At 53.5% G+C, this 14628-nt stretch overlaps 1 protein-coding gene across 1 annotated transcript in view; it reads left to right on the top strand.

The window, feature by feature from the left end:
• The window catches only part of LOC311368675 (uncharacterized protein), a gene marked incomplete at its 5' end in the record, with an annotated part of 14593 nt that extends 411 nt beyond the window's left edge, over positions 1-14182 (top strand). The window contains 9 exons of the mRNA XM_084487472.1: positions 26-1961; positions 5509-5573; positions 6705-7745; positions 8224-8955; positions 9341-9473; positions 9921-10022; positions 10511-10681; positions 11218-11360; positions 11747-14182. Of these exons, the coding sequence (XP_084343598.1) occupies positions 26-1961; positions 5509-5573; positions 6705-7745; positions 8224-8955; positions 9341-9473; positions 9921-10022; positions 10511-10681; positions 11218-11360; positions 11747-11897 (4474 nt within the window). The 3' untranslated portion in view covers positions 11898-14182. The remainder of the gene's footprint in view (positions 1-25; positions 1962-5508; positions 5574-6704; positions 7746-8223; positions 8956-9340; positions 9474-9920; positions 10023-10510; positions 10682-11217; positions 11361-11746) is intronic.
• Between the last annotated feature and the right edge of the window lie 446 nt (positions 14183-14628).

Below are 14628 nucleotides of genomic sequence, written 5' to 3'. Positions count from 1 at the left end.
GACCCCCGCCCTCGCCCCCCCGTAGCAGCAGCTGCTGCTCCTCCTCCCGATCGCCCCTCCAGTCCGCCGGCGACGACCCCCGCACGGACCCGCCGTTGGCTCCGGACCACTGCCCCGACGCCGACCCCCACCTCCAGGCCCAGCAGAGCGGCTGGGGGGGCAGCCGCTGCTCCACCCCGGGGTCAGTGTTCCTGGAGCTGGACGGCGTCGCCGGAGACGCGGGAGGAAGGTCGGAAGACGGGGAGCGAGGGTCCGGATTCTCCCCCGTTCACGGGCACCATCCCTGGGGTCGGTCGGCGAGCGTCCCGGGGGATCTGGCCGGCCCCTCCGCAGACCACGAAGGACTGGCCACCGGTCGGCTGGCGGAAGGCGATTTTGTGCCCCTGAGTGCTGCGGCAAGTATGGACAGCTTGCTGGAGGAGCAGAGGGGAGGAGGAGGAGGAGGAGGAGGAGGAGGAAGAGAGGCGGAAGACGGAGAAGCGGTTGTGAAGAGGCTGAACTCGTCCAAGAACCTGCGCCGGAACCGCCGTCGGAGCGAGCGGTTCGCCACCAACCTCCGCAACGAGATCCAGAGGAAGAAGGCCCAGCTGCAGACCAGCCGGGGCCCGGGCGGACTGATGCACAGCGGGGCCACCGTCCACGAGGAGGAGGGGCTGGACTTCCAGGACCAAGGGGGCGGCGACGTCCCGGGCCCGTCGGCCCAGGGACGAAGCGCCGACGCGGGGTACTCCCGGTCGACCTCCATGTCGCCGTCCGAGTCCGGTCAGGAGTCCGGTTTCCAGAGCGACCCGAGGGTTCCCGCTCGGAACCAGGAGTCGCCGGCCCAGGTTCTGGACCTGACCACGCCCAGTTTCGGGGTCAGCATCCGGGTGGTGGAGGAGCCGGCGCCGGCCGGCAAGGCCCGCCGCTGGCGCTGGACCCCCGAACACAAGCTCCAGCCGGAGCTAGAACCGGGCCAGTGGTCCGGAGCGGAGCGAGCCGAGACCCAGACCCCCGGGGCCGCCGGCGCCGGGTCTCGGCACGGGGTCTGCGCCTTCGCCTCCGCCGCCGCCACCACCACCAACTCCTCCAACTCCTCCGTGTCCTCCTCCTACGGCCGCTCCTACTCCACCTCGCGCATCGAGGAGTCCGAGATCCTGCCGTTCGCGGACAGGATGAAGTTCTTTGAGGAGACGAGTCGCAGCGGCTCGGTGTCCAGTCTCTGTAGCCCCCGGAGACAACCGTCCCCCGTGGCCGAGCCCCGCGGCGGCGGGGACCCCGGCCAGTACCGAGCCCAGCGGAGGTACTCCTACCAGGGGGGGCTTCTGCAGGAAAGTGGCCCGCTGCCCGGCAGCGCGGAGGCCCGGAGGCAATCGGTGAGCACCAACAGGGAGAAAGAGAGGGAAAGAGAAAGAGAGCGGGAACAAGAGAGGGAGGACCGGGCGAGGGAGAGGCAGAGGGAGCGGGAGGAGAGGGTGAGGGAGAGACAAAGGGAGAAAGACCGGGAGGAGAGAGAGTTGATACTGCAGAGGGCAGAGAGACTGCAGGCGAGGGAAAGGGAGAGAGAGAAGGAGAGGGAGGAGAGGGTGAAAGAGTGGGAGAGGGAGAGAGAGCGGGAGGAGAGGGAGCGAGAGAGGCAGGCGAGGGCGAGAGAGTGGGAGAGGGAGAAGGAGAGGGAGAGAAAGATGGAGGCAGAGCGGCTGAGGGAACAAGATAAGGAATGGCTGGAGAGAGAGCGGCGGCAGAGGGCGCGGGAGAGAGAGACCGAACAGGAGAGACACTCTCAGCTGGGTCAGAGCGAGGACCTGCACAGACGGTCCAGCCACAGCCTCCACCAGGAGGACCAGGCCCATCAGGCCCAGCGCCCCCACGCCCAGGCCCAGGACCAGCCCCCTCGGTCGGCCTTCTACCCCGTCGGCGGTCCCTCCCAGCACCAGGCAGAGACCCAGGGCTGCACGTCCAGGAGCTACACACCTGCCGAGGTAGGAGCAGGCACACGCACGCACGTACACATGCACACACGCAGACATATACGCACGCACACATGCACGCGCACGCACACACACACACACACACACACACACACACACACACACACACACACAAGTGGACAGTGAGGGAAGGAGATTGAGAGAGGGGGGTGTAAAGAAAAAGAGAGAATGCAAGAGAGGGATGGAGCGATAGAGCGGGCAGTGTGAGACGGAGATATACGAAGATGTGCCATCCAGCCGCGACCACAAACTGTAAATGAATCCATTGGGTTTAGCAAGCCAAGACAAGAGCTTTATCTGGAATCTAGAGTCACAGCCCCATAGCACCCAAATGTTGTGCTCAGTGATCGACTCCCGACAGTGTCAACAACAGTGCAGCGCGCTCGTTCTGCTCTGCTCTGTTCTGTCGGTTTGGCCCGGCTACGACAGATCGTAAAAGCGATACGCGAAGCATGGCCCCTTAATGCGCTGGCGGAACCGTTTTGAGTGTCAGGCGGCCCGGCGTCGGCGCCAAGACGCCGCCGCAGCGCGGGTTCATCAGAGGACCAGAGAGCCATTAACGGTGCCATGTTCCCCGGACTCTGTAGCGCCGACACCGCAGCAAGCGGCGTGCCGCGAGTCAAACCCTGAGCCAACTTTGATGAATGAAAACGGTTTCACCAGTGGGGGGGGGGGGGGGGGGGGTGAGCGATTGTCGTTCCGGAACGTTAGCGCGGTAACCCGCGGTAACCCGCGGGCGACCGGCGGTTTCGATATCTCCGCGCGACCGGCGGCACCGAGCGTCACTGGACCCGACGGCGGTCTCTGATAGGCCGCTTCAGGGGAGGGTGGGCTCTGCATCATGGTCGGGGGGGGAGTCAGACCAGAACTGTCCTGGTTGGAGTTCTAGAACTCCCACGTAGAACCTCGGCACCGCGGAATTCTCTTATGGAACGTCTCCCCCGTTTGGGGGGGGGGGGTGGGGGTGCGTGTAGGGCTCTCTGATTGGACGCAGCTCTGTGGGGGGAAATAACCAACAGCGGAATAGTGGAAACGACGGCATGTGGACGCATAATGGCAGCGACGCTTTCACAACTGCAGACCGCAGGCCGCAAGAATCTCAGCAGGGGGTGCTTTTCTTTCCCCTCTTCCCTTCCTTCTTCCTCCTGTCTCTTCTTTTTGTTTGGAGAGCGAGTGACCCCGGCTTCTAAACTCCTGGAAGCTCGGGTGAACTTTGTGGAGGGTTTTTGGCGGCCATGTTGGGCGATGACGTATTGGAGACTAGCAGACGAGGGGATGGGTCTACGGTTGAACTGGAGAGTCACTGGCCATGTGGGATCCATGATAGCTTAGTGTTGTGTTTGTGTGTGTGTGTTTCTACCTCCTCCACAGACACACACACACACACACACACACACACACACACACACACACACACACACACACACATTGTTTGGATGTGTGCATGCTATACACACTCACTTCCAGTCCATCTCCAGTCATTCTCAAAATTGTTTAGATGGGATTGCGCACATTCTCAGATGGATGCCCGCTTCTGTCGGACATATGTTAGAGTTGGCTGCGAGCCTCCAAAAACACCACACAATGGACCCATACAATGTCAACATGTGTGTGTGTGTGTTGGTGTGTGGGTGTGTTTGTGTGTGTGTTTCATTTGCAAGCATGCCTAGAGGAATGTGTTTTTGTATTCTATTGTACCCTTCTCCATGTGAATTTCCTTATTTTTATGGTGTGTGTGTGTGTGTGTGTGTGTGTGAGAGAGTAGGAAGGATGCGAAATATAAAAATATGGAAGTCCAACCGACTGCTGTTATCATTCATGGTCTGGTACTTTCCCAGAAGCCTCAGAGAGCTTCAGAAACATTAGGAAATGTTACTTTAAATAATGCTTCACACTAAAACCACCAGGAAAGGATGGTTTGAATCAAGGTTTATCAATCAAAGATACATTTGGCTAGATATATTGGCACATAGAGGAAAAATAATACTAGACAACTTTATGTAACGCAGGTATGACCTGCCTGACCACAAAAACATAAAGCAACAAAAAACACTCATGGGACATACTGTAACGGCGAAACTGTTCGACTCCCCATCATAAGGTTCTAGGTTTGAATCCCAATGTCGACAACAGTCTACCTGTAGATATCCGAGAGCAAGAGGAGGAGCCCTTACCCCTACCCTCCTTAAAAACATGTATCTAAAATCACTCTAAGTCTGGAAAGAGTGTCAAATAACTAAAAATAACAAAAAAAATGTTACTCCTAGTCTGGTCTCTGTGTGGTCAAGCTCTCTGAAGACATCCACCCCCCTGTTTTCCACGGTCCGTTTTATTATACGGTGAAGCAAAGAGCTCTCAGTACATAGAGATGACTGCATGCCAACTACAACACAAAATGGTGGACGCTGAGGTTCCAATCCGGGCCAGTGTGAAAGCTGTTTGGACATGAGGATCTAAGTATGGATGATGACTCGGCCACTAACTGCCGCTAATGTTATGTTTTTGTTGTTTAGCTGTCAAGTTTGTAGCATCTCTGTGTGTCGTGTGTGTGTGTGTGTGTGTGTGTGTGTGTGTGTGTGTGTGTGTGACGGATGTGTAGTGAAGCTTTGCATATCTGAGTACAGCTCTTTGCATCTCTTGGTGTATCTTCATTGCATCCATGTGTTTAAGCTTGGTGTGTGTGTGTGTGTGTATATATAGCTTAGATTGTGTGTGTGTCCAGGAGTGTGTAATTGGTTTCTCGTTCCCATGCCATGTGAGGATCTAGCGGTGGGCTGGTTGTGGGTTCTGCTGGTGAGGTAATGACCGTTGTGAATGTGTTCCACAGACACTTCCTCAGTTTGAGGCCTTAATGAGTCAAACCACAGAGCAGCGCCTGGGCCAGCAGCGGCCACCGCCGTGATGATTTGGCTAGAAAACCTGTGGTGTACACTGCACTGCATTAGCTCTAGCTAAGCCCTCTGGTGTCCCACAGGGCTCTTTGTTTGGCCCCTGCACATTCTCACAGACACTCCATTTCATGTTCTTGGTCTTATTACTTTTGCAGTTAAATACAAACATGTGTGTCCAACATTGAGATGAACTAATCATTTGATCTAAACACACTTTTGTTTATTTATTATCAAGCTGTTTAGTGGACTTTTTCATCCAACGTGACTTACAGTGAGTTCAGACAGCCTACCTGTCATAAGGGAACAGGTAGGGGTTCGGGATCTTCTTGCTTAGGGATGACTACAGGTGATGACTGTGGACATCGGGGCTCGAACTGAGAACCTGGGCCGACCCCCTCATTGCCAGACCATCCTACTGGACCGAATGTGGTTCTATTGTTATTTTATCCATAGAGGTCTAGTAGCAGCTTAATGGCACACGACTAATTCATCATCGAATCAGGCTACATCTTCGACATCATCAAGCGCACCACACCCCACACTCTAGCACCACCCCTCCGGAGGAATCTGAGCTGACTAACTCAGGGGACGTAATTACACAGAATGGGGCTTTCTGATTGGTGGGGCTAACTCGATGTGTTCCACAGGCTCACCCAACCCGCAAGACGCAGGAAGCCCCAAAGCTCAACAGGAAGTACAGCCTGAGCGAGAGGTGAGCCACTTCCTGTCCGCCTGTACCCACTGGCATGCGGGCAGACACACACAAATGAAATCCAAATCAGTATCTTTCTGTATTTCTTGCTATACATTGTTCTCCATTTCACACACACACATCTATACTCAATTACACACACACACACAAACACAAATCTATACTCAATTACACATACACACACACACACACACACACACACACACACACACACACACACACACTTCTTGCTATAGGTTTTTTTCCAGTCCACACATGCATCTATACTTGACATATGCAATTACTCAGGCACACACACACACACACACACACACACACACACACACACACGCACGCTCCTCCAACCTGCTGCGTCTCTGTGGGTGTGGGCCTGGCGTCTAAGTGAGTCCGTGGGGACTGCGGTGGTTCGGGCCGGCGTGTCATGTGTGTTTCCACCAGCACCCGAACACAATGAGCCCAAAGTGTGTGTTCAGACCACTGCCACCGTAGCCATACCGCTGCAACGACACCACGACACCCTGCTATATGGGAGGGGGGAAGGGGATGGAAACACACTTATATTTTAGGGTAAGGCCAACACACGTAGGAGGAGAGCGAATGAAGGCATTTATGAAAATATATATATTTCTCGTGGAGTGTGTTTAACTAAAGACCTTAAGTCATGCCAACTCGGCAAACCCGCTATGTACACATGCGTAAGATGAAGCACAGCTCCAATAGGCACCGCAAGACCATGTTAGGTAACACGAGATGTGCATAAAATTGCTTGAAATGGTACAATGAATTATGGTGCCGTTATGGTGCCCCGCTCTCCCTCACCTGGCTGTTGTTTGGGGTTTGCCCTGTCCGTGTTAAACTCTGTGTTAAACTCTTGTTGTACAACAAGAAAATAGAGCGGAGACATTCGTATTACCTTAATATCACCTTAAACCCTTTCTATGCTTTAACCGACACAAAATCACTACAGAGACACCAAAAGATAAACAATGCAGACAAGTTGCTGAAAATGTCGGCGTGATAAGGGAGTAACTTGCAGTCTGCGTTCATAAAGCTAAATAAAATTCTGTCCCTTGACCATCTCTCTCTCTCTCGCTCTCTCTCTCTCTCTCTCCCCCCCCCCTCCCCCATCAGGGACTACCCCAGGTGGAGGAGTGACTCTGTCCCCCTGGAGGGCGTCCAGCCCCCTCCCCACCACCCCCACCACCACCGCCCCCACCCTCAGCATCAGCACCGCCCGCAGCAGTCCGTCGCCACGGAGCAGGCGCGCTCGCGCCGCGCCGCGCCCTGCTCCCTCGCCCTGCGGGGCCGCGCCATGTCGGAGAACGACCTGCGCCACGACGCCGGCCGCCACCTCCGCCGCTCGCCCGCCGTCGCCATGACGGCCAGCCAGACGCTGAGCGAGGTCGACGAGAGCGGCCGCGAGTCGGGGCCCGTCCGAAAGAAGGTCCCGCCCCCGCCCAGGCCGCCGCCCCCAAAGTGGGAGGAGTTCCACCGCCGGCGGGCGTCGCACCACAACCTCTACGCCTCCGCCGCCGCCCCGTCCTCCTCCTCCTCCCCCCTGTCCTTCTCCCCCCTGCCGCCCTATCACTCCACCCCGCCCTCCTTCCTCCCCTCCAACGGAGACTTCTCCTCCTCCCAGGCCCCCGTGGAGCCGTCCAGGCAGCGCTCCTACAGCCTTCCCCCGGAGAGGTATCAGGTCCCGGGGAGGAACCAGGACCTGGAGCCCGCCGCCGGCCCGCCCTCCAGCCATGGCCAGGCCCAGCCCCGCCTCCATGACCGCCCCCTGGCTAGCCCCACAGCCAATCAGCACCAGGCGGCGGAAACACAGCACCGCCCCTACACTCGCAGCACGGACAATCTAAACAAGGAACAAGTTCAGGGCCATTGCGTCTATTCTCATGTCGTAGCCAATCAAAATCAAGAGCAGCATCACAATCGTCCCCGTTCCGCCAGCTCAACCAATCGGAGCCCGGAGCCCTTGCAGGACCGCCTCTTTGCTGTAGCTCCGCCCAGTCCCATGTTCTCCCGGAGGGCGTTCCGGCCGGTGGCCCCGCCCCCAAGGGAGAGGGGCGGAGCCTCGAGGAGTCAACAGGAAGAAGTGCAGGAGAATGGAGGGGCTGTGCTTCCTCTTCCTCCTCCCTCGTCAACGCCTGCAGGAAGCTGTGTTACCAGGTGGGAGTCCCATCTCTATTTCTAATCATTTATGTATTTATACATCCAGCCGCCATTTTGATCCAAACAGACCCGCAGTGAGTTCAGATCCATGTCGTTAAGGAGCATGTAGGGGTTAGGGGGAGTCATGCTGAGAGACTGACGCGGTTAAACAAAGTTTAGTGGAAACACATCAACCAGATCAGCTGGTAGGTATAAAAGCATAATATGAATAAAGTGGTTGGATGTGTGTTTGTTTCAAAGGTCGGTGTCTGGAACACATGGAAGCAACATTCCTCCGAGATAAAACAAGTGAAATATCAAGAGCGTCTTTATTAGTTTTTAGTCTTCTCTTCATCCCCGTGTCATTTGTGCGCGGTGTTGCGTCTGCGCCGCATCAGCGGCAGTCCGACAATTAGCATATATAACCGCAACCAGTGGCGCTTCTACTTTTGAAGTGAACAGTGCACTGACAGCAGGATCTGTTTCCCCTCTGCAGCTCGTGGGAAACCCAGCGGCCCCGACAGGAGCCAGAGCGGGAGACGGTGAAATCTCTCCCCGGACACCAGGCGGATCACAGAGCGTCGGCCCATTGGGATAGGAAGAGAACTCCATCTCCCAGGATGCACTGCGACACGTCACATCCTCCTCCTCCTCCTCCTCCTCCTCCTCCCGCTGCGACCGCCGCAGTAGAAAACGGCGTCGTTCCCACGCCGGAGTGCTACGTCACCGCGGGCTACGAACAGCAACGGAACCACAGAGGGTTCCGGAACTACCTCGGGAACGCCGGCGATCCGGACCGCCGGGGCGGGAGTGCGGAGCCCGAAGCGGACGCGGCGGGTACAGAGTCGGAGGCGACGCTGAGCCCCAGCCCCGCCCACAGCCTGGAGGCGGAGCTGGACATCCCCATGGAGACGGACATTGACGACTATCAGGAGGAGGAGGAGGGGCTTGTGCCCGGGGTCAATCCAATCACGAGCGAGCACCCGTGCTTCGCCCTGCCGGTCACGGTGGTGGAGACGGACGTCGACACCTCGCCCGACCGCGACGCCTCCCCCCGGGGCCGGACGCGGGCGGAGAGCGGGTCCCTGGAGGAGGAGGAGGAGGAGCTGAGGGCCCGGGGCCCCGGCCGGGAGCAGCTCTCCCCCCTGGGCAGCGAGGGGGAGTGGGGCACCGAGAGCTGGAGAGGGGCCTACCGGAGCCTGGGCCACGACACGGACAGCTTGGAAAGGTGAGGTGGAGCAGCGGCGGTAGGAGGAGGAGGTGGAAGGTCACATACCTGTTACATACCCTCCAGACTTAGGCGTTGTTCTCGGAAACAATTTTCCAAGAACAGCGCCGCGGTGAAATGCGTCTCTTTGCGACATCACAAGTGGGGGTGTCCAGTCAGATGTGTGGTGGACGGATCAACTCCAGTCCCCCATTCAACGTTGTGATGTCAGAAATGATTCATTCACCCAATTAATCGTGCTATGAGGAAAAACACACATTCACACATTCACACAACAAACACACGTCACACATTTTCCCGCAACTTTGATGGTCATCCTAAATATCTGTTTTAAGACTCGTGGTTCTCTCACTGTTCCTAATGAACCTGGCGTCCTTGCTCACAGGCACTCGGGCAGGAGCTCCAGCTGCTCCTCTCACTACAGCGTGCCAGCGACCAGGCCTCAGACATCCTCCCACAGGAAGGACCCGCCCGACCTGCGTCACCATGACGACGAACAGGAGGACCTCACCTACAAGGTTCCCCTCATATTCAACCATCTGATATATAGTGACATAAACCCTCATAACAACGCACAGCCACCCGTGTCAATGTATTTAAATGCACATTTAAAAACCATGCATCGATACAATCAAAATAGAATATTTCATGTTGTGTTTTTTTCATATATATATATATATATATAATATTTCAAAATTAGGCCCAATTTTACTTGTCTGTTTAGCCTAGTGCTCCTGTCGTTTTTTTAAGGGCATTTTACAGAAGAAATTTTACATTTTACAGAACTATTGTCCGGTGTGAATTCAAAAGAGAAACAAAACCATTAGCAGAAGCTCCATAACTTTGGCGCTGCTCGCTTTAGCGCCATCAGCTCCACACCACAAAACCCCCGCCGCCCCACGCCTGCATTGTCCCCTCCCCGTCCGTCCGTCTGTCTGAGTGTGTGGTCCGTCTCCCCTCCGCAGCGGCAGCTGATGGAGAGCCTGCGTAAGAAGCTGGGCGTGCTGCGGGAGGCCCAGAGGGGGCTGCAGGAGGACATCAGAGCCAACGCTCAGCTGGGGGAGGAGGTGAGAAGGACGTCATCAGTCACACTCATCAGTCACTGAGCGGGCCCTCTAGTCGACACGCCCGTGGTTGATGTCCAAGAGAGAAACGGGGAGACGTTGGATTCTTGAATTGCTATTCTCTCTCTCGTCTGTGGATGGGAAGTGACAGAATAGCACAGGACACAGAACGCCCAGAACCTCAAGCCTAAAATATGCCATGTGGATGTGAAACGGGGCACACGCTTTCCGTTTCCCAATGGAAACCCCGCCCGGCACAGCGATGTAGCAGTGGTTATGGTAACTGGCGTAGAGTAAACACTAAAAGCCCAAGAGTGGCATTTTGTTGTGGATCTCTCCAAACCACTTTCCCTAAATGCAGTAAAAAAAAAGAAAGAAAAAAAAAGCATTTACAGTTACAATTGTCGGTGGAGCCATGATCATATCGCTGACGACACCCCACCCTTTCCCATTCCCCCGCCCCCCCCCCCGCCCCGTCCCCGCCCCCGCAGGTGGAGAGCGCGGTGGTGGCGGTGTGCAAGCCCAACGAGGTGGACAAGTTCCGGATGTTCATCGGGGACCTGGACAAGGTGGTGAGCCTGCTGCTGTCGCTGTCGGCCCGGCTGCTGAGGACCCAGACCAGCCTGGACACCCTGGAGCCCCACGCCGAGCAGGCCGAGAGGGTGAGGACTTCAGGGGCCCGTGATGCGTTTCCTGTTGGGAACAGGATATGAGCCGTTATTAACCTGAGGAAGCGTTGTGTGATCCTCGTCGTTCTTGCGGTTGCGATCGTTTTCGTTTTGAGGCAACGTCCCTTTCATTTCCTCTTTGAAATAAACGGTTTGATTTTCCTTCAACCCTTTTATTTCACATTTTTAACACAATCATGTTTGTTAACAGGGCAAGTTATTGAGCATATCAACCATACACAAGACTATGACATTAATGATAGGAACACCATTGTTACAGAGAGTAAAGAGATAGCTAAGCCAAGCACAAGTTGTTTATGTGCTATCATCAATGTATATATTGATAAATATCATCAATATATATATATCGATATATATTATCAATATATATATATTGATGATATTTATCAATATACTGTATATATTTATGATATGTTAATATATATATTGATGATCACTAAACCTACCAGCCTACCCAGTGGACTGGACCAACAGATTTTCACCCTCTCCCCCTGTCTCCTGCGCTGCAGCCCCCCCTGGTGGAGAAGCAGAGGCAGCTCATGCGGCAGCTGTCTGAGGCCCAGGACCTGAAGGAGCACGTGGACCGCAGAGAGCAGGCCGTGGGCCGGGTCCTGTCCCGCTGTCTGTCCCCCGACCAGCACCGAGACTACTGGTCAGTACACACACACACACACACACACACACACATGCGGCATGCAGAGACACACACACACACACTCACTGACTGATCATAACAGATTATTGTAAGGCTTCTTCTAGTGGTTATGCGTGATTCCTGGATGGTTGATACGTGTGTGACATCACAAGCAGGGGTGTCGAGAAGTCCCAGAGGTCTTTTTTTATCAACCCAAGCCATTTCAAAACGTATCCGTCTGCGATGCCACAAGGGAGAATAAGTTGTGATGTCACAAATGGCGACAAATTAACCATTTAACCAATGAATTGTCCTTGTTGTCTGGTCTGGAGCCTTGAGTGTGAGTGGTTTAATATCAGCGTAATGGACGGTCTGTGCCCCCCCCCCCCCCCTCCCCCCTTCAGCCACTTTGTGAAGATGAAGGCGGCGCTGCTGGTGGAGCAGAGGCAGCTGGAGGACAAGACGCGCCTGGGGGAGGAGCAGCTCCGGGGGCTCCGGGAGAGCCTGGACCTGGGCCTGGGCGTGGGCCTGTCCCTGGGCTACGGACACTACTGACACCCCCGCCTCACCGGGAGGTAGACCGCACCGGGAAGCGGAACCGAACCCAGGAAGTAGACTGATCCGGGAGGTCGACCGAGCCAAGATGAATCTCAAACCAAGAGCAAAACCAAGCCTGGGGTTAGGCTGAACCAGGAGTTAGGCTGAGCCATGAAGTGGGCTGAAACCCAAGAGGAAGACCAAACAAGGCAGTGAACCAGGCCGGGAAGTGGACCGGCCGATACCTGGAGATATAAACAGGCTATGGACATTCCAACCCCTAACCATGAAGTACAATGAGCCAGACGGTAGAACAAAACCAGGAAACAGTCCGGGCTCGAGAGAGAGACATTGACATTCCATACCCAGGAAGTAAACTGGCGCGGCCCTAGATAGTCTATCCCATGTGTCCCGTGTGCCTCCTCAGGAAAAGCTGGCGAGGAGCCCACAAGACACAGAGACACACACACACAAACACACAAACACATTCATCTCCAACCCCCCCTCTCCTCCCTGGAGACATGGACCACTTCCTACCCTGCTGCTCCTCACGGCTACGTGGTGGTGGTGGTGGTGGTGGTGGACCTGTCGCAGAGCAACCACACAGCCCCTACAGACACTGGGCGGATTGTGCAAAGCCCAATAGGATTAGCCGCGCTAATTCCAGACCAGGACACTTCCAACACACAGAGCACGCCACTCAGCCGCCAGAACCGCCACAACGCTAAGCGGTGTGTGGACCACGCGCCCTCCATTAGCCCGGGAAGCGGACGGCCGACTCACTGCAGTCACTGCCTCGCTCCGCACCGGGGATAGAACCCCTTATTCCTGGTGGGGCTAGTGCCTTGGTCCAGACAGGGAATAGAACCCCTTATTCCTGGTGGGGTTAGTGCCTTGGTCCAGACAGGGAATAGAACCTCTTATTCCTGGTGGGGTTAGTGCCTTGGTCCAGACAGGGAATAGAACCTCTTATTCCTGGTGGGGTTAGTGCCTTGGTCCAGACAGGGAATAGAACCTCTTATTCCTGGTGGGGTTAGTGCCTTGCTCAAGCCAGGGAGTAGAACGCCTCCCGACCCTGGCAGCATTAGTGCCTTGCTCTAGCCAGGGAATAGAACCCCTAACCCCAAGACCGGAGACTCATCTACTGTAACTTTTTACTGTCCTAAACACGCATACGTTAACAACTCCTACACCGTTTTCCTTCCAATATTATTCATTACCAAAGAAACCACCCCCTTTAGGCTTTCATCAGTGTTTATAAACAGTGTCATCAGGACACATTTTATTTATTTCATGTGTATAGATTAAAACGTGAAAGATTTGAAAAAAAGAATCGATTTCTTTTGGTGCTTTGAGGCTAAAACAAACTGTGTTTCTGCTGATGTACTGTGCTTCATTGGATTGGCTCTCCATTTTGACCACATTAGAGGAGATTGAAGGACAATCGATAAGGAACGTCCAACACTACAGTATAAGTGGAGACACAGGAGCATCGCTGTATATTTGACTGTATATTTGAGTAGTTTGGCAATGCCATGGAACTGTCCATGAGAAAATATGGTTATGTAAAATAACAACGAAACACTACCTTCCGTGTGTGCGTGTGTGGGTGTGTGTGGGTGTGTGTGGGTGTGTGAGCGAGTGTATGAGCACATTTTATGCTTTTTTTTTTTTACTGTTTTGCGTTTTCATAGTTTAACTGCTGATTAACCATACACGAAACACACAACACTACAATCAAATGTTCACAAGGCATGAACATTTTACTGACAAAAAACAAACAGACTTATTGATCATACTGAAGCAATTAGTTGAATAATCCATTCACTTAAAATCACTTGAGTATAACCCTGTATTATCAGTTCATAATTTAGCCATGTAGCCCATGGAAGTACCGAACATGTGTTGCTTAGTTTCAGTTTCAGTTTTTCAGTTGATGCCTGTTTGATATGCTCTGTTCCAGATTGGTTTTGTATTGAATACTTCAGTTCCTTGAACACATCACTTTGCTTGTTACTGACCACACAAGCATATGGAAAATGCTGCTCATTCACCTTTAACAGCTGCTCTGCGATATCACACTTACAAACAAGCAAGCAATCAAACGTGTAATACTGTCTATACTGCATTTTTCTTGCGTTGTATATATCGTATATATTGTTGTACTGTATTGAACAAACTGGAGTCTTATTGGTTGGTTTAAAAATGAAAAAAAAAAGCTGTTTCGTTTGGCGGCACCAGTGAGAAAGCACATATTTTTCTGTCTCTAGTTTGTCATATGTAATAATGATGATCTGTTCCAATATCGCCTTATTAAAACAATTTAACTGCAAAGCCTTCTTGTGTGACAATAAAGTATGATGAATAATGGTAACATAACAGCTGTGTGTTTGAGGGATGGTTAAAGCCAGTTTGGATGAAGGTGTGCGTCGTTTAATTACTTTGTGATGCTACTATCACCATGCGACACAGACAAATGATGTGTTAGTGTGAGGGACAGAAAAACGCCTATGGATAACTGTTTTAAACCCGTTTCCATTTTTTCCCCATGTAGATGTAACAAATGTGTGCTTGTCAAGAAGTCTGAGTCTGATCCCAAAAAGGTCAGTGGTGCATTTTTTCTGTACAAAGCCTTGGAATAAATAGATGTTGAATATACAACTTTAGCCGCATGTCACACACTATTTACTTTGCTCTGTGAGGTCATTCTGAAGTTCCATAAGAAAGTCGTAGAATATAAAACCAGATG

This window comes from Micromesistius poutassou, assembly GCF_964030765.1.
Source record: "Micromesistius poutassou genome assembly, chromosome: 23".
Taxonomy (NCBI): Eukaryota; Metazoa; Chordata; class Actinopteri; order Gadiformes; family Gadidae; genus Micromesistius; species Micromesistius poutassou.
This window is presented reverse-complemented; position numbering and strand designations above follow the sequence as displayed.